Below are 19,036 nucleotides of genomic sequence, written 5' to 3' on the forward strand. Positions count from 1 at the left end.
GTGGTAACACACTTTCTGAACATGTGACAATTGTGACTGGTGTCTTTTCCAACTCCCTCATCATTAGTGAGTAGCTCCGCAAAGGGTGAAATTAATGATTACCTAATGATGCTGGGGAAGGAGCAGGAGATGGCCTTAACCCCCCTCAAAACCACAGCACCATCATCATACCACGCCTCTTAATAGAACTACACAATTTTCAAAGTGCCTTTACTCATGTTTTCAATTATTGATTGCTTAGAGCTTTGATCGGTTTTCCCAATAAAAACTGAAAACCAACTAGAAATCCAGATTAGTTTTAAAACATATGTCTTGGATGTCCACTATGTGTAAAACATCTTGCCAGGCACTAAAAACCTACAAATGAACAAGAGAGGCAGGACCCCTGCCTTCATGAGAGTGAAAACAAAGACGTGGAGTACTGAGGGAGCCAGGGAGGGACCCTGAACCAGTCTTAGAAAGCACTGGAAGTTTTCTGGGGAAGCTGAGCCCATGCTTGGCCCTGAAGGGCAAGTAAGACTTTGGTGAGTGGAGGAGTTTTAAATAGTAGTTTCTCATTGGCCATATGACAGAATGAACATCTGTTCCATTGTCTTTGGGGATGGTGAGAGACGTTGGAAAGAGCAGGTAATTCTGCATATTAAATTATAACTCACTAGGCAGCCGGTGAGATGAAAGAGTCTGCTTTTATAATCTTTCTTTCCATGAAGTCACCATATGCTCACCTTTCAGCTGGAACACGGTCCTAGGGCTGAAATGCTTGGCAGCTGGTGATTGTTTTTGTTCCATAAGATTAAAATTACTTTTTTTAAAAAATTATAAACACAATCAATGGTAATTGTTTTTTAAAGTTGGGAAAGGCAGAAAAGTATAAAAAAGAACAAAGAAATAAACAGTAATGCTACAATTCAGAGAATTCAGAGAATACAGGAATTTACATTTTTTAAAAGATATTTCTATTCAGCATTTTTCACTGATACAGATACTCATTCATTCACACAGACAACTGGGCTCCTTCTGGGTGCATTGGGAAGAGGAGGAGAAGGAGGTCACAATTGGTACATTTCCAGTACTTAGCAAGGCACAGCGGAATCTAATAAATAGGTTTTAAAATACATAGATAGTGTTGGTTGGCTTTTAGTTTTTAGGAGATTGTGGTTATTTCATCCTGTGAAAAGTTTAAGTTCCATGAAAATCTGAGCTATGCGTGAATATATTATTATTTAAAATGACTTTTTGAGGTAGGTGTGTTTTCTTATCCTTGCTTTACAAAGGAATAAGTTGCTAAAATATATTCAACGCGTTAATGGGTAACAGATAACACACCCAGTTAGATCCAGACACCATTTTGCAAAGGATTTCACTTACCTAAATGACTCTGGCTTCCAGAATGGTAACCAGGCTCTGATACTACTTCTTTACACAATGGTTTAACTTCAGAGTGCTAAACAGAAGCGCTAAACAGGTTTAATTAAAATTGATTGAAACTTTGTAAGATTTTCTTTTCTTTGATTTTCTTTGTAAGAGTGGACTCTATTGACTATATGGCCTTTGCTTGTGTTGGCCACCTTGATATGCATACGTTTTTGGATGTGGTCTGTACTGAGCATTAATAGGGGGAGAAGAATCTGGAAGGGTAAGAAGAGAATCAAGTAGGTTAGAAGCTAGATGGAGGACCAGCTAGAGAGAGGGAAAACCCCTGACTACATGATGGACAATAAAAAAAATCATGGAAGAAGGAAATGTCTAAATTTTAAAGTGTTTTTGTTTTGTTTGAGTTTGTACATTCATTAATGCTGTTATGAGAATACATTCCTCTGAAGGAACTAAAAAAAAATGTTGAGTTTCTAGTCTGGGTCAAAGCAGTTGATCATAAAGATAATATATGTGGATGAATACCCAGGATGGAGAGAAAACTTCCCAGGCCATGGTATTGTGCATATGAGAGGAATGGAGGAGCAGAGGCAAGAGTTGATAAATTCCCTCTCCCTAGATTTCTAGGAGACCCCAGCTGCAATCTGAGTTCTAGATAGATACAAAAATTGCAATTAATATGCATAAATAGTTTATGGTGTTGATGTGAGCTACCAGTACGTCCTTAGGGCATTATGACTGCATTTTGTGCCTCCGAGACACCTTGGTGACATCAGTGTTTCCTAGGGAACCTTTCCTAAGCCTATACATCTTTTTATACCTTCCATGATGTTGCTTCTATTGCCTGAAATGCCACTTTCCCTTTTCCCACCCTAACCTCTCACCACTCTCAATTGAAATGATACCTATTCTTGACTTATCAGTCTGGACTGTAATGATTTGTTTGCTTGTCTGACTCCCTTAGTTTATAATCCTCTGGAATGCAGGAACTGTGCCTAGTACAGTGGTTAATATATAATAAGAACTTAATAATTTATTGATTCAGTGACTGAATATGAATAAACAAATAAATAAATGAATGAGAGCAAAACTTAAGTCCCACCTCTTTTATGAATTTTCCTATTCTGTATCTCTACTAATATCCAGCTTACCTGAAGAACATTTTTTCTAATATATACTAATAATATTCCATTCCTCTTACTACATTTATTGGGTACTTATTATGTATAAGACACTATGAGATCACATTTAATCCTTACAACAACCCCATGAGGTGGGTACTATTATTGTCTTTACTGGTAAGGAAATAGAGTCTCAGGGAAGGTAGGTGACTGAGTCAAGGTCATGCAGTTGATAAGGGATGGAACCAGGATTTGTGCCCAGACAGTTGGACTCCAGAGCCCACAATTTTCCCACTCACCTCACAAGTTCTCCTGGTCCTTCAGGGCTAACCATAGGCTTGGCTTCCTCAGGAAACTTTCCTGCACTTGTGTCTCCATTGTCTGTTTTCTCATCTCTCCCTACCAGACTGTAGGCCCTGTGAGGCCAGAATCATGTCTCTTTTCTTCCCATTTTATGTGATCACCGTCTTGTGAAGTTATTGGAAAAGGGATTCCTGTTCGTACCAGGCAGATGAAGAAAGGGTGGGCCTGGGGGTTTGTCTAGCATTACACAGCCGCTTTCTGTCAGAGCCAGGGGTAGGACCTAGGTTTTCAACTCTCATCCCAGGCTTCTTCTCTGGAAGAAAATGCCTTAGCAAAGCCCTTTGTAAACACTTTGGGGCAGATGATAGCATTCATGGAATTCTAGGATTGCAAGAAAACACAATGATTACCTAGATAAATGTCCTCCTAGAGTGGAGAGGTAGCTCATCCAAGGTTGTGGACAAGTAAGTAGAAAGATTGGAGTAATGAGAGCACAGAGAGAGAACTTGCAGTCAAAAGATCTGGGATTTAGCCCCAGTCTGGCACCCAGTTCTTACTGACTGACACAATAGAAAGTATAAATTATTCAGGTTTGAACCAAGTTGATAATGTCTTTAGTGTTACTGTCCTTGGCCTATATGCTAAAACAGCTTCTCTCATAGTTTTTCTCTCCATTTATTCTACTTGGCACAGACACTTATTGGATTGCTTTATTATTTTTTTTTCCTCGACTTGTGCTGTCTGGCAGTCTCCTGGACTGCTTCTCCCAGCTGCATCTCTCCAACCTCAGCCCTGGTGAGGTGCAACCCCCCCTACACACCTTTGGTTTTCATCATAGCTGCTAAGTCAGCCAGTCTGTGTCGCTTGCCTCCCTTCCAGCTGTGTTCCACACACCCAACTAAGTCCATTTCTTGGCTGCCGTCCTGACCCAGAGCTGCAACTGCTAAAATATTAATGATGCCCATTGTGAAACAACACTGTGAAGCTTGCTGTAAAGTTGCCACAGAGGTGGAAACAATGAAATGGAAGAAATAAAGCAAAACCATAATATGAAAAAGGGCCTCAGCATTAAGACAAAGGAGGACATCCTTAGCTCTGCCTTCCTCTTCCTAATACCAGGATCTCACTGTGGGAAATGCAGCATCACTGGCTGAGATTCACTATCTTGGCCACCTAGATGGCTTGCATAACAAGGTGGATGACCTCTGTGCTTTTGCTTGGCTGCCTGCTCTCCTGGGTCCCCTGAGAGAGAAGAGAAGGGAAGGGCAGCATAGATCTGAAAAGAAAAGGCCAACTGTATGGATAAAGGAAATAGGGGCTCCCTGTGGTTAAAAATCATTGGCGTGAGGAGGTTTGGAGGACGTTGAGGACAAATCAGGCTGGATTTGAAGGCAAAGAAATGTGATTCCACCCTTTGTCCAATCCTTAATGGAAGCACTTAGCACTTTATGTTTTATTTATTGGATTTCTTAACCATATTCTGTCATTATCATTACTGTATTCCTGGTGCCATGCATGGTACTTGGCACAAGTCACAATGCTAAGCTATATTTTCTGAATGGATAGATGAATAATCAGAAAGGGGAGGTGAAGAGAGAGAAAACTGACCCTTAACATTTGCAGCATTGTAAATGTTAATATTTTTATTCCTTTTATGATGAAGAGAGTGCAAAGGGCTGGGGACGGAGACATCACAGGAGGAGGAAAGATAATGCCACCTCTGCAAAAGACACTCCTAAACGACACATAGAAGAGAAGTAGACGCCCCAGGACAGCCTTTCCCATCCAGAATATTGAGACCAATCCAAGTGAGTTTTCCAGTAGCTCTCACAGCTACAGGGCATATGCCAGCCTTTCCAGGTGCCAGTGAGTTAAGCCCTTTTTTCAGTTTTCCAAAGCAACCTGACCACACTCCCCTTCCCTCCAGGTTCCTAAGCTGAGTCCCATTCTCTGACCTCTCTCTTCTTTCTTGTTTCTATCTTACTTGAGACTGATTCCCACAGGTTCCTCTGGTTCCTATGCTCATTTTCATTTCTGGGTATGCTAGTAGTCTTCTTCCAATTTAGGAAATTCTTCTAATCCTCAGTCTTTCAGCCCCCAAACTTTTCCACCTCCTCATTTCACCTCCCAGTCTCCTCCCTCCTGGAGCACAGAGCTCTGCAGCTGAACTTCTAGGCAAGCATGGCTCATGTGGTGGGGGAGAGTGGAAGCACGTCCCCTGAAGGCAGAAGGTCTGTTCTAGGTGACGACCCTAGGTTTCCTTCAAACAGTCATAGCTGCAGACCTTCCTTCCCCTTCCTCAGTTTCTGCCCCTTCACTCCACTACTGAACCTGCTCACAGACACTGCTCAGCAACAGGCAGCTTATTGGGTAGTAAAAGCAGCAGCAAGGCTGTGACAGGTGCTCCAGCAGCCAGGCTTTTTTTCAGGCTGTGAGCATGCACACAGAATATATGGTGTGCAACAGAGCCATTGTCACTCATATAAAATAGTTGCTATGGAACATGTCGAAAGTGAGAAACTGTGGATTTTATTATAAGTGTGATACTAGTCAGAAGGGCCCAGAAAGCTGGCATAGCAACTACCAACCAGCTCAGGGAGAAGAAAAGAGAGCAGTAGAAACCACTTAGGAGTCCCAACTGATGTTAACATAAGTGGACATCCTCAGGTCTCCTGGCCCCCTTCCCTTCACCCAGATTGGTAGGTTGCAAATCTAAACATTTGCGAATTCACAGTTGTAGTCAGTCATCCGGCACATTATGAACTTCCACTGGCGATCCCTGTGGGGAGAGAGTCAGAGAGTTAACGTCAGTGAGAAAAGGCACCTTAGGAAAAATCACTGCTAAGAGAAAAGCGATGAAAAACCTTTGGAGAATTTAAGGCCAACTAATTTCACTTTCCTCTCAGAAGACACATCTATGAAGTCTCTAGAAAACATACAAGTAATCTTCTATGAGGTCAGGAGTCCTGGACACCTCCTCACCTAGTTCAAGTTGCACCTAGGAGGGGACTAACTAGGTCACTGGCATGTTGAGGTCCTGTTTATCACCAGTGATCAGTTCACCACTGCTCTGTCTCCAAGGGACCTCTTGGACATATAGGTTAACAACTTGTAATAAAAGCACTCATTCAACATTGTCTCCACTTCATGGTAAAGAATCTTCTCTTACCTAGGCCATCCATTGGCTCATTCTTTCTTTTCCTAAATACCTATCATGTGTTAGGCTCCATGCTATACCCTGTGTGTTCCCCTTCAGAAGACACTATCATAGGGAAATGAAGGGAGGGGAAACAACTCTAAAAACCATAAAGTGAAAAAGAAAATGCCTGCCATTCTTGTATAACAGAAATTGAATTGAGTATTTGTTTAAATGGTCAGGCATGGGTATGAGAGGGCATAGAATTGCTCAATTTTGAAAAAACATGGTGTGGATACATTTCAAGGAATGTCCTTTGCTAAGGGCTAGCCTAAGTTCTTTGTTTACCCACTTAACAAAACTTTATTGAGATCCTACTCTGCACAGCACTTTTCTGGTCTGATACTGTTTAACAATGATAACGGTGATGGTAATGACAATTGTAACTACTATTTGCTGAGTCCTCCAATATATCCAGCATTGCACTAGATGCTTTACATATTTTTTCATTCAATCCTCATGATAAGTCATTGTTAAGGTGGAGAAGCAGACTCAGAGAAATAAGTGACCTTCATTAACATAATTAGGTGACAATTTCAGGTTCCAAGTTTGTTGAACTCAAATCTTCCTCTTTATCTTATATCAGAATGCCTCCATAACTTGATACCCATAACCCCATCGAGGACATGGGCTGTCACATCCTTTGCAAAGTCTTGATGAAAGGCAAAAAGAAAGAGTCATTCCGTATACGATCACACAAATGCTTCCCAAGCACAGTGAGGTCATTCAACCTTAGAATATACTTCTTCCTTTTCAATCTGAAAGGCCTCTTCCCAGATCAATTTCTCTTAAACACCAACAGTGATAAGATCTTCATCCATCTGGAAGGTGGGACTGAACACTCTCAGTTCTGGGAGGTAACAGCAGCTATGGTACATGCTGCTCAAACAGCCTAAGGCAGCCTTTATAATTTGAGTCTGCTGCTCCAGGTTGTTTGTTTAGAGTTATTGGGCATAGGGTCCTCCAGTACAAATCTTTAAGAGCCTGGATAACTAACTATTTATTAGTATTTATTCCTGCAGTTGTCAACAGAGGACATGGCTTGTTTTAGATGGAGGTTAGAAAATTGGTGGCATGCGTATTTATCAAATGAATTTTATTACTGTAGACAAGTCTTATTTATCTCTGTGCCGACAGACACAGGTAAATAAGATCTTCAGCCAGGCATTCACACTACCCTTTTACGAGGCTTTTAATTGATGCTAAGCAAAATGTAGACTACGTGGTTGTAAAAGAATCAAGGTACTCAAATCAGGCTTAGTCGCTGATTTCTTTCCTGGACAGTGGTGCTCAAGCAGGGGCAGTTTTGCTCTCCAGGGTTCGTTGTTGTCACAACTATGGGCGGGGGTTGCTACTGCCAGCTAGTGTGTAGGGGCCAGGATGCTGCTGAACATCTAGACTGCACAGGAAAGGCTCCTGCAACAAAGAAGTATCTGGCCCCAGTTGTCAGTAGTGCCCCAGATGAGCAACTCCATTCCAGGAGGAAACCACTATGATTTGCATGTAGAGGAAAAGCTCCTGCTCAGTGAGTCCTGTGCACTGACAATATCTCTCCAAGGTAGTGGCCTCAGCGTCTTTTAGCAGAGTGGAAGAAATCCAAGTTGTGGACCTTTAAGCCACTGATTGTTAGTGACAGCAGCAGAATTGCATGGGTATATTCATTTTAAACAAATGCATGACATAGTATCTCAGTTTTCCAAGATTTTGAGTTAAACCACATAACTGAAAATTTCCAAGCCAAGCAGTTGGGCATTTTAACTGCCAAAATGTATTTATTTGGTGGAAATTTTGGATGGCATGCTTTCTTTACTGTATTCCTTGCTGCCTTCTTAAGCAGGAGATGCAGAATTAATTTTCATGATGACTTGGAGACATCATTAGGAATATTGAGCACTCTGATATAATGTTATCCAGTGTTGACCGCTGGGGATACACACTCCTGCTAAATGTCACCGGGTTTCCATAGTCTTTGAGTTCTTAGGTCTTTTCTTTTTCTTAAGTATGTTTTTGTGTGTGTCACATCATTCAGCTATTTCTTCTCACTGGTGAAGTGAGTCTCATTCTAAGTAGTATCTTCCCTCTTTATTTTTTAATTTGCCCCTTCTAGAAAATAGTAACTAAGCTAGATAAAAACGTATCTAAAATACAAATAATTAATGTGTGAGAACTAAGAATTTCTCCTATGAGTAAATGTAAGGGTTTTTGTTCATGGAACCGGCAACACGTATTGTGTCATTTCAGAGCTACTTCATGGTTTTTTTTCTGTTTTATTCTTGTTTTTTAAATTAAGGGTCATATTAAGTAACTTAACTTCAGTTAGGTGTGATATCATTGCACTCAAAAGCATAAATATACACAAAAGATAAGTCACACTCAAATTTGTCAATCTATTATTTAATGAGTTAATGAGTTAGGTTTTGTCCTATTTGAAAAATATTTATTGCTAACTTTTCAGGAATTCATTTGCTGTGTAAAGTGATGATCACCTGACTAAAAGTAGACAGATCAACCTTTTAACACCTGAATTTATTCATATCTCTTTATCAGTAGGGAGAAGAATTTTTATTTTCTTCTTATTGTTTTGTTTTGATGTAGTCAATATTTGTGATAAGATTGGGAGCTGATTATGAGAGCAAACAGATTTAAAAAATTAGTGCCGTTTTCTTTTCCGTTATTTAAATTCTCCTTTTTTATTTCTAAACATGGTTGGTAAGTTTTGTGTGTTTCTCCCCTCCAGCCCCCTCTTCTTCTCTTCTCTCTCCCTTCCCACAACCCAAAGTGGGGACCATAGGGAGAAATGGCATTGGAGAGGGTTCATCTTGACAGTGGGTACTCTTTCAATCATTTTTGTGCTCTCTTCCTAATGTTTGGTAAGGAAAAGTGCTCTTTGAAATTGAGTAAAGGGAAGAGCTTAGAACATCATGGAATACCAAGTTGGGAATTTCCTGCTCTGAGCAAGCTGGAACACAACCTCATCTGCAAGGGCGAGCTGCTGCATGAAATGGGTTCAATTCCCATTTCTTTCCACTGTCCCATCAATCTCTCAGTTAATCTTAGACCAAGTAGGAAACTAAAATAGGGAAAACCCCAGATCAAGGTTCCTGCAGGCGTGATCCTTGTGTGGAGCTAATCCCTGACCTCGCTAACCCTAGCCCATGGTGAAGGCTCACCTTTCCACTGAAGAGAAAGTGGTTGTTGCTCCTCGCATATAGTGATCATAATTGTAGGAAATCATGTCCATTTCCTCACCATAGTGGCCTGGATATTCTGTTGTCAGCCTATGTGGGAAGAACAAAAGGTTAGAGGAAAAAGATAAAACTATTATTGCTGGGGGCAAACAGGAGCAAACAAGAGACATACTATAAAGGAGAGATGGAGTTTGAACATTATGGGAGACCCAAATCAGAGCTGGATGGCCTCCACCAAGCCATTCCAGGCTGCAAAATGATGGACAGCTTCCTTGCACTTCTCATATTCCTTCTTGCCATTAAACTATACACTTAGTTTAAAAAAGATGTAGATAACTCCTCAGGCCTTGAGGAAATATTGATTAATATCAATAATAGTCCATTCCATTCAAGTCCACTAGAACCATGTTTTCAAACTGTGGATTGTGACTTAGTAGCAGATCGTGAAATCAATTTAATTGGTTAGTACCAAATGAACTTTAGAAAAAGAAGAAATAGAATAGAAAATATCAGAGACTGCATTGTACACACTAAACATAAGTTCTTGGGTGTGTGTGTAAAAACTTTGTTTCAAGTATGTACGCATGTTTGTATTTATATGACGTTTGCATTGTGTAATAGTTTAATATGCATTTTTTTTACTGTGAGTCATGATCAAAAAGGTATTTGATTAATGCACAGAAATCTCTTGCATTCCTATACACTAATGATGAAAAATCTGAAAGAGAAATTATGGAAACACTCCCATTTACCATTGCAACAAAAAGAATAAAATACCTAGGAATAAACCTACCTAGGGAGACAAAAGACCTGTATGCAGAAAACTATAAGACACTGATGAAAGAAATTAAAGATGATACCAACAGATGGAGAGATATACCATGTTCTTGGATTGGAAGAATCAACATTGTGAAAATGAGTATACTACCCAAAGCAATCTACAGATTCAATGCAATCCCTATCAAATTACCAATGGCATTTTTTACGGAGCTAGAACAAATCATCTTAAAATTTGTATGGAGACACAAAAGACCCCGAATAGCCAAAGCAGTCTTGAGGCAAAAAAATGGAGCTGGAGGAATCAGACTCCCTGACTTCAGACTATACCACAAAGCTACAGTAATCAAGACAATATGGTACTGGCACAAAAACAGAAACATAGATCAATGGAACAAGATAGAAAGCCCAGAGATTAACCCACGCACCTATGGTCAACTAATCTATGACAAAGGAGGCAAAGATATACAATGGAGAAAAGACAGTCTCTTCAATAAGTGATGTTGGGAAAACTGGACAGCTACATGTAAAAGAATGAAATTAGAATACTCCCTAACACCATACACAAAAATAAACTCAAAATGGATTAGAGACCTAAATATAAGACTGGACACTATAAAACTCTTAGAGGAAAACATAGGAAGAACACTCTTTGACATAAATCACAGCAAGATCTTTTTTGATCCACCTCCTAGAGTAATGGAAATAAAAAAAATAAATAAACAAATGGGACCTAATGAAACTTCAAAGCTTTTGCACAGCAAAGGAAACCATAAACAAGACGAAAAGACAACCCTCAGAATGGGAGAAGATATTTGCAAACGAATCAACGGACAAAGGATTAATCTCCAAAATATATAAACAGCTCATTCAGCTCAATATTAAAGAAACAAACACCCCAATCCAAAAATGGGCAGAAGACTTAAATAGACATTTCTCCAAAGAAGACATACAGACGGCCACGAAGCACATGAAAAGATGTTCAACATCACTAATTATTAGAGAAATGCAAATCAAAACTACAATGAGGTATCACCTCACTCCTGTTAGAATGCGCATCATCAGAAAATCTACAAACAACAAATGCTGGAGAGGGTGTGGAGAAAAGGGAACCCTCTTGCACTGTTGGTGGGAATGTAAATTGATACAGCCACTATGGAGAACAATATGGAGGTTCCTTAAAAAACTAAAAATAGAATTACCATATGACCCAGCAATCCCACTACTGGGCATGTACCCAGAGAAAACCGTAATTCAAAAAGACACATGCACCCGAATGTTCATTGCAGCACTATTTACAATAGCCAGATCATGGAAGCAACCTAAATGCCCATCAACAGACGAATGGATAAAGAAGTAGTGGTACATATATACAATGGAATATTACTCAGCCATAAAAAGGAACGAAATTGAGTCATTTGTTGAGAAGTGGATGGATCTAGAGACTGTCATACAGAGTAAAGTAAGTCAGAAAGAGAAAAACAAATATCGTATATTAATGCATGTATGTGGAACCTAGAAAAACGGTACAGATGAGCTGGTTTGCAGGGCAGAAGTTGAGACACAGATGTAGAGAATGGACATATGGACACCAAGGGGGGAAAACTGCGGTGGGGTGGGGATGGTGGTGTGCTGAACTGGGCGATTGGGATTGACATGTATACACTGATGTGTATAAAATTGATGCCTAATAAGAACCTGCAGTATAAAAAAACAGACAAACAAAACAACTAATACTAAACTTTCATTGGGTTATTTGTATGGAAATATGTTAATATAAATGTTTCAGACATTACATGAAATTTCTAAAAATCTTATATGTTCTGCTATAATGTTATAAGTAATAATCCTAGTTATTACTTTAAAATGTGTATCTCAAAAATAACTAATTTTCTTGTCAACTGCATTATTATGAACTTTCATCAAATCTTTAACAGTGGTCATTTTTAAGTCTTTTGTCATTTACAGACAGTTCTGGGTGTACTCTGATGCTTTTGCAAATATGTTCCTATAAAAGGCTTTCATCTTCAAGAAATTCATGGAAAAGACTCTGACAAGTACAGGTTTCTGGTAACTGACTGTACTGCTGAACTGAATGAATAAGCATTTTCAGAACTCTAATGAAAAACTGATGAACTCATAAAAGTGCTAACAAAAGATCAAGATGAAAAAAAAAATTAATTACATGGGACTGAGTGAACTGATGAGGATGAGTATAATTTTTGTGACTTTCTGTCTGAATTAAAAAAAAAAAAATCCCACAAGGACTCAGACGCAAAGAATATAGAAATCAATTTTCACTGCAAAGTAAAGGAGCTGTTACAGTGGAGGATTACTGGACTGAATGTCAATATTATGACATAGTATGAGTGTGTTTCATGTTTGGTAATTGCAATCATTGTTGCTTTTGTTGTGGTCATCCATGTACAATGCTTGGTGTCAGTCTATTTATCTCTTGTAAAAATAAAATACAGTGTGTGTGTGTGAAAAAAAAAAGTATTTGAAAAATATTAAAGTAAAAGGTAAGCTGTACAAGGGTAGTCTTTACCTAGTCTGCCATTGTTTGGCACCTAAAACAGTTCCTGGTACCTAGTAAGTATTTGCTGAATAAATAAATAGCCTTGGGAGAGTCATTTAATCTCAGTTTCCTGGTCTATAGAAGAATGAAAGCTACCTTATAGGTTTGTCATTGGCACCAATACAAATATGTGTGACACGTGGTAGGAGCTGAATTATTAGGAGAAATTTTGTTTCTTCTTCCTCCTTCTCCTTTCCTTATTTCTCCAAGATTAAGTCAATCCTGGGCCTCTCTCTGAATAGGTTCGTTGTGGTCCACCCTGGAATAAATCTAGAATTTCCTGGTTCTTATAAGGCTTCACCACTGGGGCTCTTCAGGACCAAAATAGTCCTTTCATTATGATACGTTCCCCAAAGTCTTCATCTGCACCCCCAAGGCTGCTTGGGAAACAAATAGTGAGTGTTAGTAGTTTAATGTGATTTGGGGTCACAGGTCATTGTCTGTTGATGATAGAAAGATCTCTCTCTGTGTAGTCATAATACCGCAAGATTGTCATGAAATCTTAAAAAGATTGATTTATAAACTGGAAGGTCTCCCAAGAGAATATCAATGCTTAGATGCAGCAAGATCAATGGTTAGCTCAAGGTAACCTGGGTTAGCCAGAGCCCTAAAAATTCACTGTCTTTGTTCATAACCATTCCTTTTCCCACATTATGCAGTTGTCCTTGTTCTCTGATTTTTCTCTTCTCAAGACATAATTATGCTCTATCAGGATGCCAGACCCAACCTGGAGTGGGTTACATGTATTTCTGCTTAATGTTCATGAAAGGAAATAAGGCTAATGCAGAAGTCTATTTTGTGCTTCTAAAGAGACCCAGAACAAGGGCTTTCTCTTTCTAATGAAAATGTTAAATGACTCATAAGTGGACCTAATAGGTTGTCATTTGGATTCCATTGGTTTATGATCCCTGAGGATTCTAACAAGTGCTAGATTCAAGTTTACCCAAAGAAAGAGGGATTTGTTGAGAATGTTGATAATGCAAATTAGGATTAAAAGAGATGGAGTAGGAGGCGTTTTTCTTGCATCAGGAAGCACAAAGTATTTTCCAGAACTTTTAGAGCATTCTTTAGATACAATGTATAAAAGTTAATTGCCAAACATTTTAATACCTGCTGAGGCAAAATCTACATAAGGTAGTACTGCATTAGGCTAAATCCAATTGCCAAAACTATTGGAAATAATTAGGCTAGACTTTTATTTTTTAAGTCTTTACTGATCTACCTTCAGATGATTTGGATAGTTAAATACATTTGGAATAATTGGGAAAGAGGCTTGCATTTAAAAAAAATCATGACGTTTTAAGCTTCAAAGGGGGACAAAAGTCATCCAACGCTTTCTTCAACAAGCATTCCCTATTGCTTCATTTTTGGAGGTGACCAGACCAAAGGTCCTGCTGTTCAACTGGGAGGTTTCTCTGTGGGGGACTGCTGTTCAGTGAATTTCTAGAATGCCCTGGAGAAGGTATTATGCATGCTTATTTGTGTATTTCCATCTTGATCCCAGGCAAGTTTTTGTTTTTGCTTGATTTCTGGGGTTTGTTGTTGTTTTGTTTTGTTTTTCTTACAAAATCATGAGATAAAGTTTAGACTATCTTACAGAATCCTGGATTAAAGGGGCTGGGAAGGAGTTTGGATATTGATAGAAATTATCCCTACTTTATGAAACTGAAAATACAGAGGGAGAAAGGCCCCTTTCCTCCCCTTTGGGAGGAAAGTGAACCTCCCAAACACCATTCATAGAGGGGGCTGCTGTTTCAATACATTCCAGGATTCTGAATTTTAGAACCAGATAGACGTGTCTCCATTTAGTTCATGATGACATCATGCACACACAAAATATTCTAATAAATGAAAGCCCTAGTAATGGCTCCTCAGAGGAAAAAAAGAATTTAAACTTTCAGAACTAGGTATTGGGACAAGGGCATAGGGACTTGTCAGGAAATTAAGAGACTACAAGGAAGCAGAAGATCAGGGTTTCATAAGCTATGGCCATGAGCTTCCAGAGGGAGAGAGGGGGAGAGTTCAGTGTGGTTCCAGATTCCTTGTGAATTACCAGGTCACTTCAGGAAGCTTTTTGGCAAAGCACACTTCATACTGAGCATTACCATACATTCCTAGACCAATTACAACAATCAAACAAGCCTTTAGCTTGGCAAGATGAAGGGAAAGGTCAGTCAGAAAGGTGTCTTTATTCAATTTACTGAAGTGAGTCTATTATTGAAGCTCTTCTATCAGGAGCCTTACATACCCCTTTACAAAGAAGTACGTATGTGTGTGTATGTGTTCCTCCTATCACTTTTGGATGAGTGACTATTGGGGTACAATTCCTCGCTTTACACTACTTTGTATGCCCTATGCAGGCAAGACGAGAGAGACAGAAAGTTGTTCCAAAGCTAAGTGAGAACTTGATAACATAGGACCACTTGCACAACTTCTTGTATGAGATAAGGTTGAAGGAGATGGAAAGAAATTAATTATGAACTGAAGAGAGCCCATGCAAATGGAAGGGATTTTTAAGACTGATATAGGATTTTCTCGTCTAAGGTTATTAAAGCTCTGAAATTATCAGTAGATCCAACTAGAATCAATAAATGATTGCTCTCCAATACATTACCACAAACTGAACTGCAGCTGATAGATGGCATTCTCCTTCGCTGTGAGAATAGGACATATCACAGAGCTTACTCAGATATATGTTATCTCATTCATTTTAAAAAGGGGAGTAGAGATAGAATTTAGTTAGATAAAGAGGACAATTTTACTTTTTGTCAGAGGTTTGCTTAAGAAATTATGCAGTTTTTAATAGTTAAAGGGTTTTGACTCTATTCTTTAACAGAAAGTGACTCAGTATAAGATTTTAACAAACTTCACCTTTATTATTGATTACTGAGACTTGAACATAAAATCAGACTTCATAGCACCAGCATCTATTTGTTACATTTCTGACCTGCTGGTAGGTAGGACAGCTGGATTATTTGGGATCATCCTAGAGGCTCCACTTTCAGGCCATGCACCCCACTGGAGTGCACATGAACAAATGGGGCCATGTCTCATGGCCCAAAGTCAGCTAGTGTCACATCCTCAACCTTATCCCACTTTGTGGGATGCCAGAGAGGCACACACTACAGACTTCTACCATAAAAACTGGAAGAAAACTCAGCATTTACAAGTTAACAAACCAGAAAGGGGTACCTGAGGAAGCCATACTTGAGCATTTTTAAAGACAAGAGTAAACAATGTTTTCCATCCCATTTTTTAGAGCTCAGCCCATGCTCAAACAACATTTCAGAGAAGCTTCTTCTGGTCAGTCCAATCTCTAATTCTGTTTTGCTCCTATTTTCTCCACTTCCCAATTAGCACCTTATTTAAAATATCATATTCTAATGTTCTATTACTTGTTAGCACCACATATTTAGCATTTGATTAAAAACAAAATACTGTATAGCATCTTGTTTCATGATGATGATCAAAAGAGTGAACTCTTTGAGGGGTCATTGGTACATGGAAGTCATATACACCTTTATGATCTAGTTCAGCAGTGGGCATGGAGGAGAAATTCAACATTTATAGACTTGATGTGTTGAAGCTGGCCTACATTCTGCATCCAGCCAAAAAGAGGATACCCCTTTCTGACAGGCAAATCATTGAGAAATGTCTTAAATAAACAGAATCTGTTTGTGATCAATCCTCTTGCATAATAAATGCTTTCCTAGGTAAGCTACAAGAAATGAGAAAACTTTAGGTTAGGCTAATTTGCCAGTGGCCTGGCATCCCCAATAGGTGCTGTATCAGAACCTGCTTGAATTATTTTTGCAAAAATGCAAAAAGTAAAACCCAATTGCACTTATGCATAAAGGAAAGCAACCTCAAGGGAACAGTCACCCTGGCTTCTCCTGCAAAGAGCTGGGGAAAGTGGTCAAGTGAGACTAAACGACTCTGTAGTCACCAAAGTGCCCTTCTCTGCAGAGAGACCCTGAACTCTGGGGGTATGAGAAAGAATGCAGTATGTTCATGTCTGTCCTCTTGTGGGGGATTTTGGAGATCTATATATCAAACAGTTCAAGTATGTATCACAACATGGGGAACACAGTTCCAGAGATATCTGTGACTTAAATTAGAAGAGGAAAGTCCCTAAGTATTTTCCAAATTATTCTCTTAGAACTGAGTTTCCAGCTCACTGTCCAAGCTCAGGGCTGGTCAGCAAACACATTTGTTTTGATTCATGCTGGCTTTCACTGGCCACCTTATATCATGGTTGCCATGGTCCTGCAATCAGTGGGGGCAATTTCACCTGCAACATCTCCCCTTCAGCAAAAATAACCACTTTCTTCTCTGTTTTCACTACTAGATGCCTACTGTATTGTTTCCTAATAATTCATCTGTCCAGGGCTTATTTCCTTATCAACACTCAGAGAGCTCAGTTCTCTGCAAAGAACATGGGATTGAGAAGCAGATAGACCTGTTGGAATTGAGTTCAGTACTTTGAACAAGTCACAATTTCTGCACCTCAATTCTCTGATCTGTGTCATAGTATCATGAGTCACATGCATAAGAAGTAAATGAGGCACAAGCCTCTTAGATAGCCTCATCCACCAGAGGGCAGCCAGCAGAAGCAAGGAGAATTACATTCCTGCAGACTGTGGACGGAAAACCACATTCACAGAAAGATAAACAAAATGAAAAGGCAGAGGACTATGTACCAGATGAAGGAACAAGATAAAACCCCAGAAAAACAACTAAATGAAGTGGAGACAAGCAACCTTCCAGAAAAAAAAATCAGAATAATGATAGTGAAGATGATCCAGGACCTTGGAAAAAGAATGGAGGAAAAGATCGAGAAGACGCAAGAAATATTTTAAAAAGATCTAGAAGGATTAAAGAAAAAACACCTAGAAAGAATTAAAGAACAAACAAACAGAGATGAACAATACAATAACTGAAATGAAAAATACACTATAATGAATCAATAGCAGAATAACTGAGGCAGAAGAACTTATAAGTGACCTGGAAGACAGAATGGTGGAATTCACTGCCATAGAACAGAATAAAGAAAAAAGAATGAAAAGAAATGAAGACAGACTAAGAGACCTCTGGGACAACATTAAACACACCAACATTTGCATTATAGGGGTCCCAGAAAGAGAAGAAAGAGAGAAAGGACCTGAGAAAATATTTGAAGATATTATAGTCAAAAACTTCCCTAACAGGAGAAAGGAAATAGCCACCCAAGTCCAGGTAGCTCAGAGAGTCCCAAGCAGGATAAACCCAAGCAGAAACATGCAAAGATACATAGTAATCAAATTGACAAAAACTAAAGACAAAGAAAAATTATTAAAAGCAACAAGGGAAAAATGACAAGTAACATAGAAGGGAACTCCCATAAGGTTAATAGCTGATTTTTCAGCAGAAACTCTACAAGCCAGAAGGGAGTGGCACAATACATTTAAAGTGATGAAAGGGAAGAACCTACAACCAAGATAACTCTACTCAGCAAGGATCACATTCAGATTCAATGGAGAAGTCAAAAGCTTTAAAGGCAACAAAACCTAAGAGAATTCAGCACCACCAAACCAGCTCTACAACAAATGCTAAAGGAACTTCTCTAAGTGGGAAACAAGGAGAAGAAAAGGACCTACAAAAACAAACCCATAACAATTAAGAAAATGGTAATAGGCATACACATATCAATAATTACCTTAAACATGAATGGATTAAATGCTCCAACCAAAAGACACAGGATCACTGAATGGATACAAAAACAAGACCCACATATATGCTGTCTACAAGAGACCCACTTCAGACCTAGGGACACATACAGACTGAAAGTGAGGGGATAGAAAAAGATATTCCATGCCAATGGAAATCAAAAGAAAGCTGGAGTAGCAATACTCATATCAGATAAAATAGACTTTAAAATAAAGAATGTTACAAGTGACAAAGAAGGACACTACAGAATGACCAAGGGATCAATCCAAGAAGATATAACAATTATAAATATATATGCACCCAACATAGGAGCACCTCAATACATAAGGCAACTGCTAACAGCTATAAAAGAGGAAATCGACAGTAACACAATAATAGTGGGGAACTTTAACACCTCACTTACACCAATGGACAGATCATCCAGACAGAAAATTAATAAGGAAACACAGACTTTAAATGACACAATAGACCAGATAGATTTAATTGATATTTATAGGACATTCCATCCAAAAACAGCAGATTACACTTTCTTCTCAAGTGAAAACGGAACATTCTCCAGGATAGATCACATCTTGGGTCATAAATCAAGCTTCAGTAAATTTAAGAAAATTGAAATCATATCAAGCATCTTTTCTGACCAGAACACTATGAGATTAGAAACAAATTACAGGGAAAAAACCGTAAAAAACCCACAAACACATGGATGCTAAACAATACGTTACTAAATAACCAAGAGATCACTGAATAAATCAAAACGGAAATTAAAAAATACCTAGAGACAAATGACAACAAA

The 19,036-nt window shown here is 38.9% G+C and overlaps 1 protein-coding gene and 1 long non-coding RNA gene across 2 annotated transcripts in view; one reads left to right on the plus strand and one right to left on the minus strand.

Annotated features, from left to right (window-relative positions):
- Window positions 1-4,312: 4,312 nt before the first annotated feature.
- Window positions 4,313-19,036, plus strand: part of LOC132373155 (uncharacterized) — a 45,114-nt gene continuing 30,390 nt past the window's right edge. The window contains exon 1 of the long non-coding RNA XR_009505357.1: window positions 4,313-4,606. This is a non-coding gene — a long non-coding RNA (uncharacterized LOC132373155). The remainder of the gene's footprint in view (window positions 4,607-19,036) is intronic.
- Window positions 4,415-19,036, minus strand: part of DPT (dermatopontin) — a 61,468-nt gene continuing 46,846 nt past the window's right edge. The window contains exons 5-6 of the mRNA XM_059935788.1: window positions 9,165-9,272; window positions 4,415-5,577 (exon numbers count right to left, since the gene is read on the minus strand). Of these exons, the coding sequence (XP_059791771.1) occupies window positions 5,511-5,577; window positions 9,165-9,272 (175 nt within the window). The 3' untranslated portion in view covers window positions 4,415-5,510. The remainder of the gene's footprint in view (window positions 5,578-9,164; window positions 9,273-19,036) is intronic.

Source organism: Balaenoptera ricei, chromosome 1 (genome assembly GCF_028023285.1).
Source record: "Balaenoptera ricei isolate mBalRic1 chromosome 1, mBalRic1.hap2, whole genome shotgun sequence".
NCBI classification, from domain to species: Eukaryota; Metazoa; Chordata; class Mammalia; order Artiodactyla; family Balaenopteridae; genus Balaenoptera; species Balaenoptera ricei.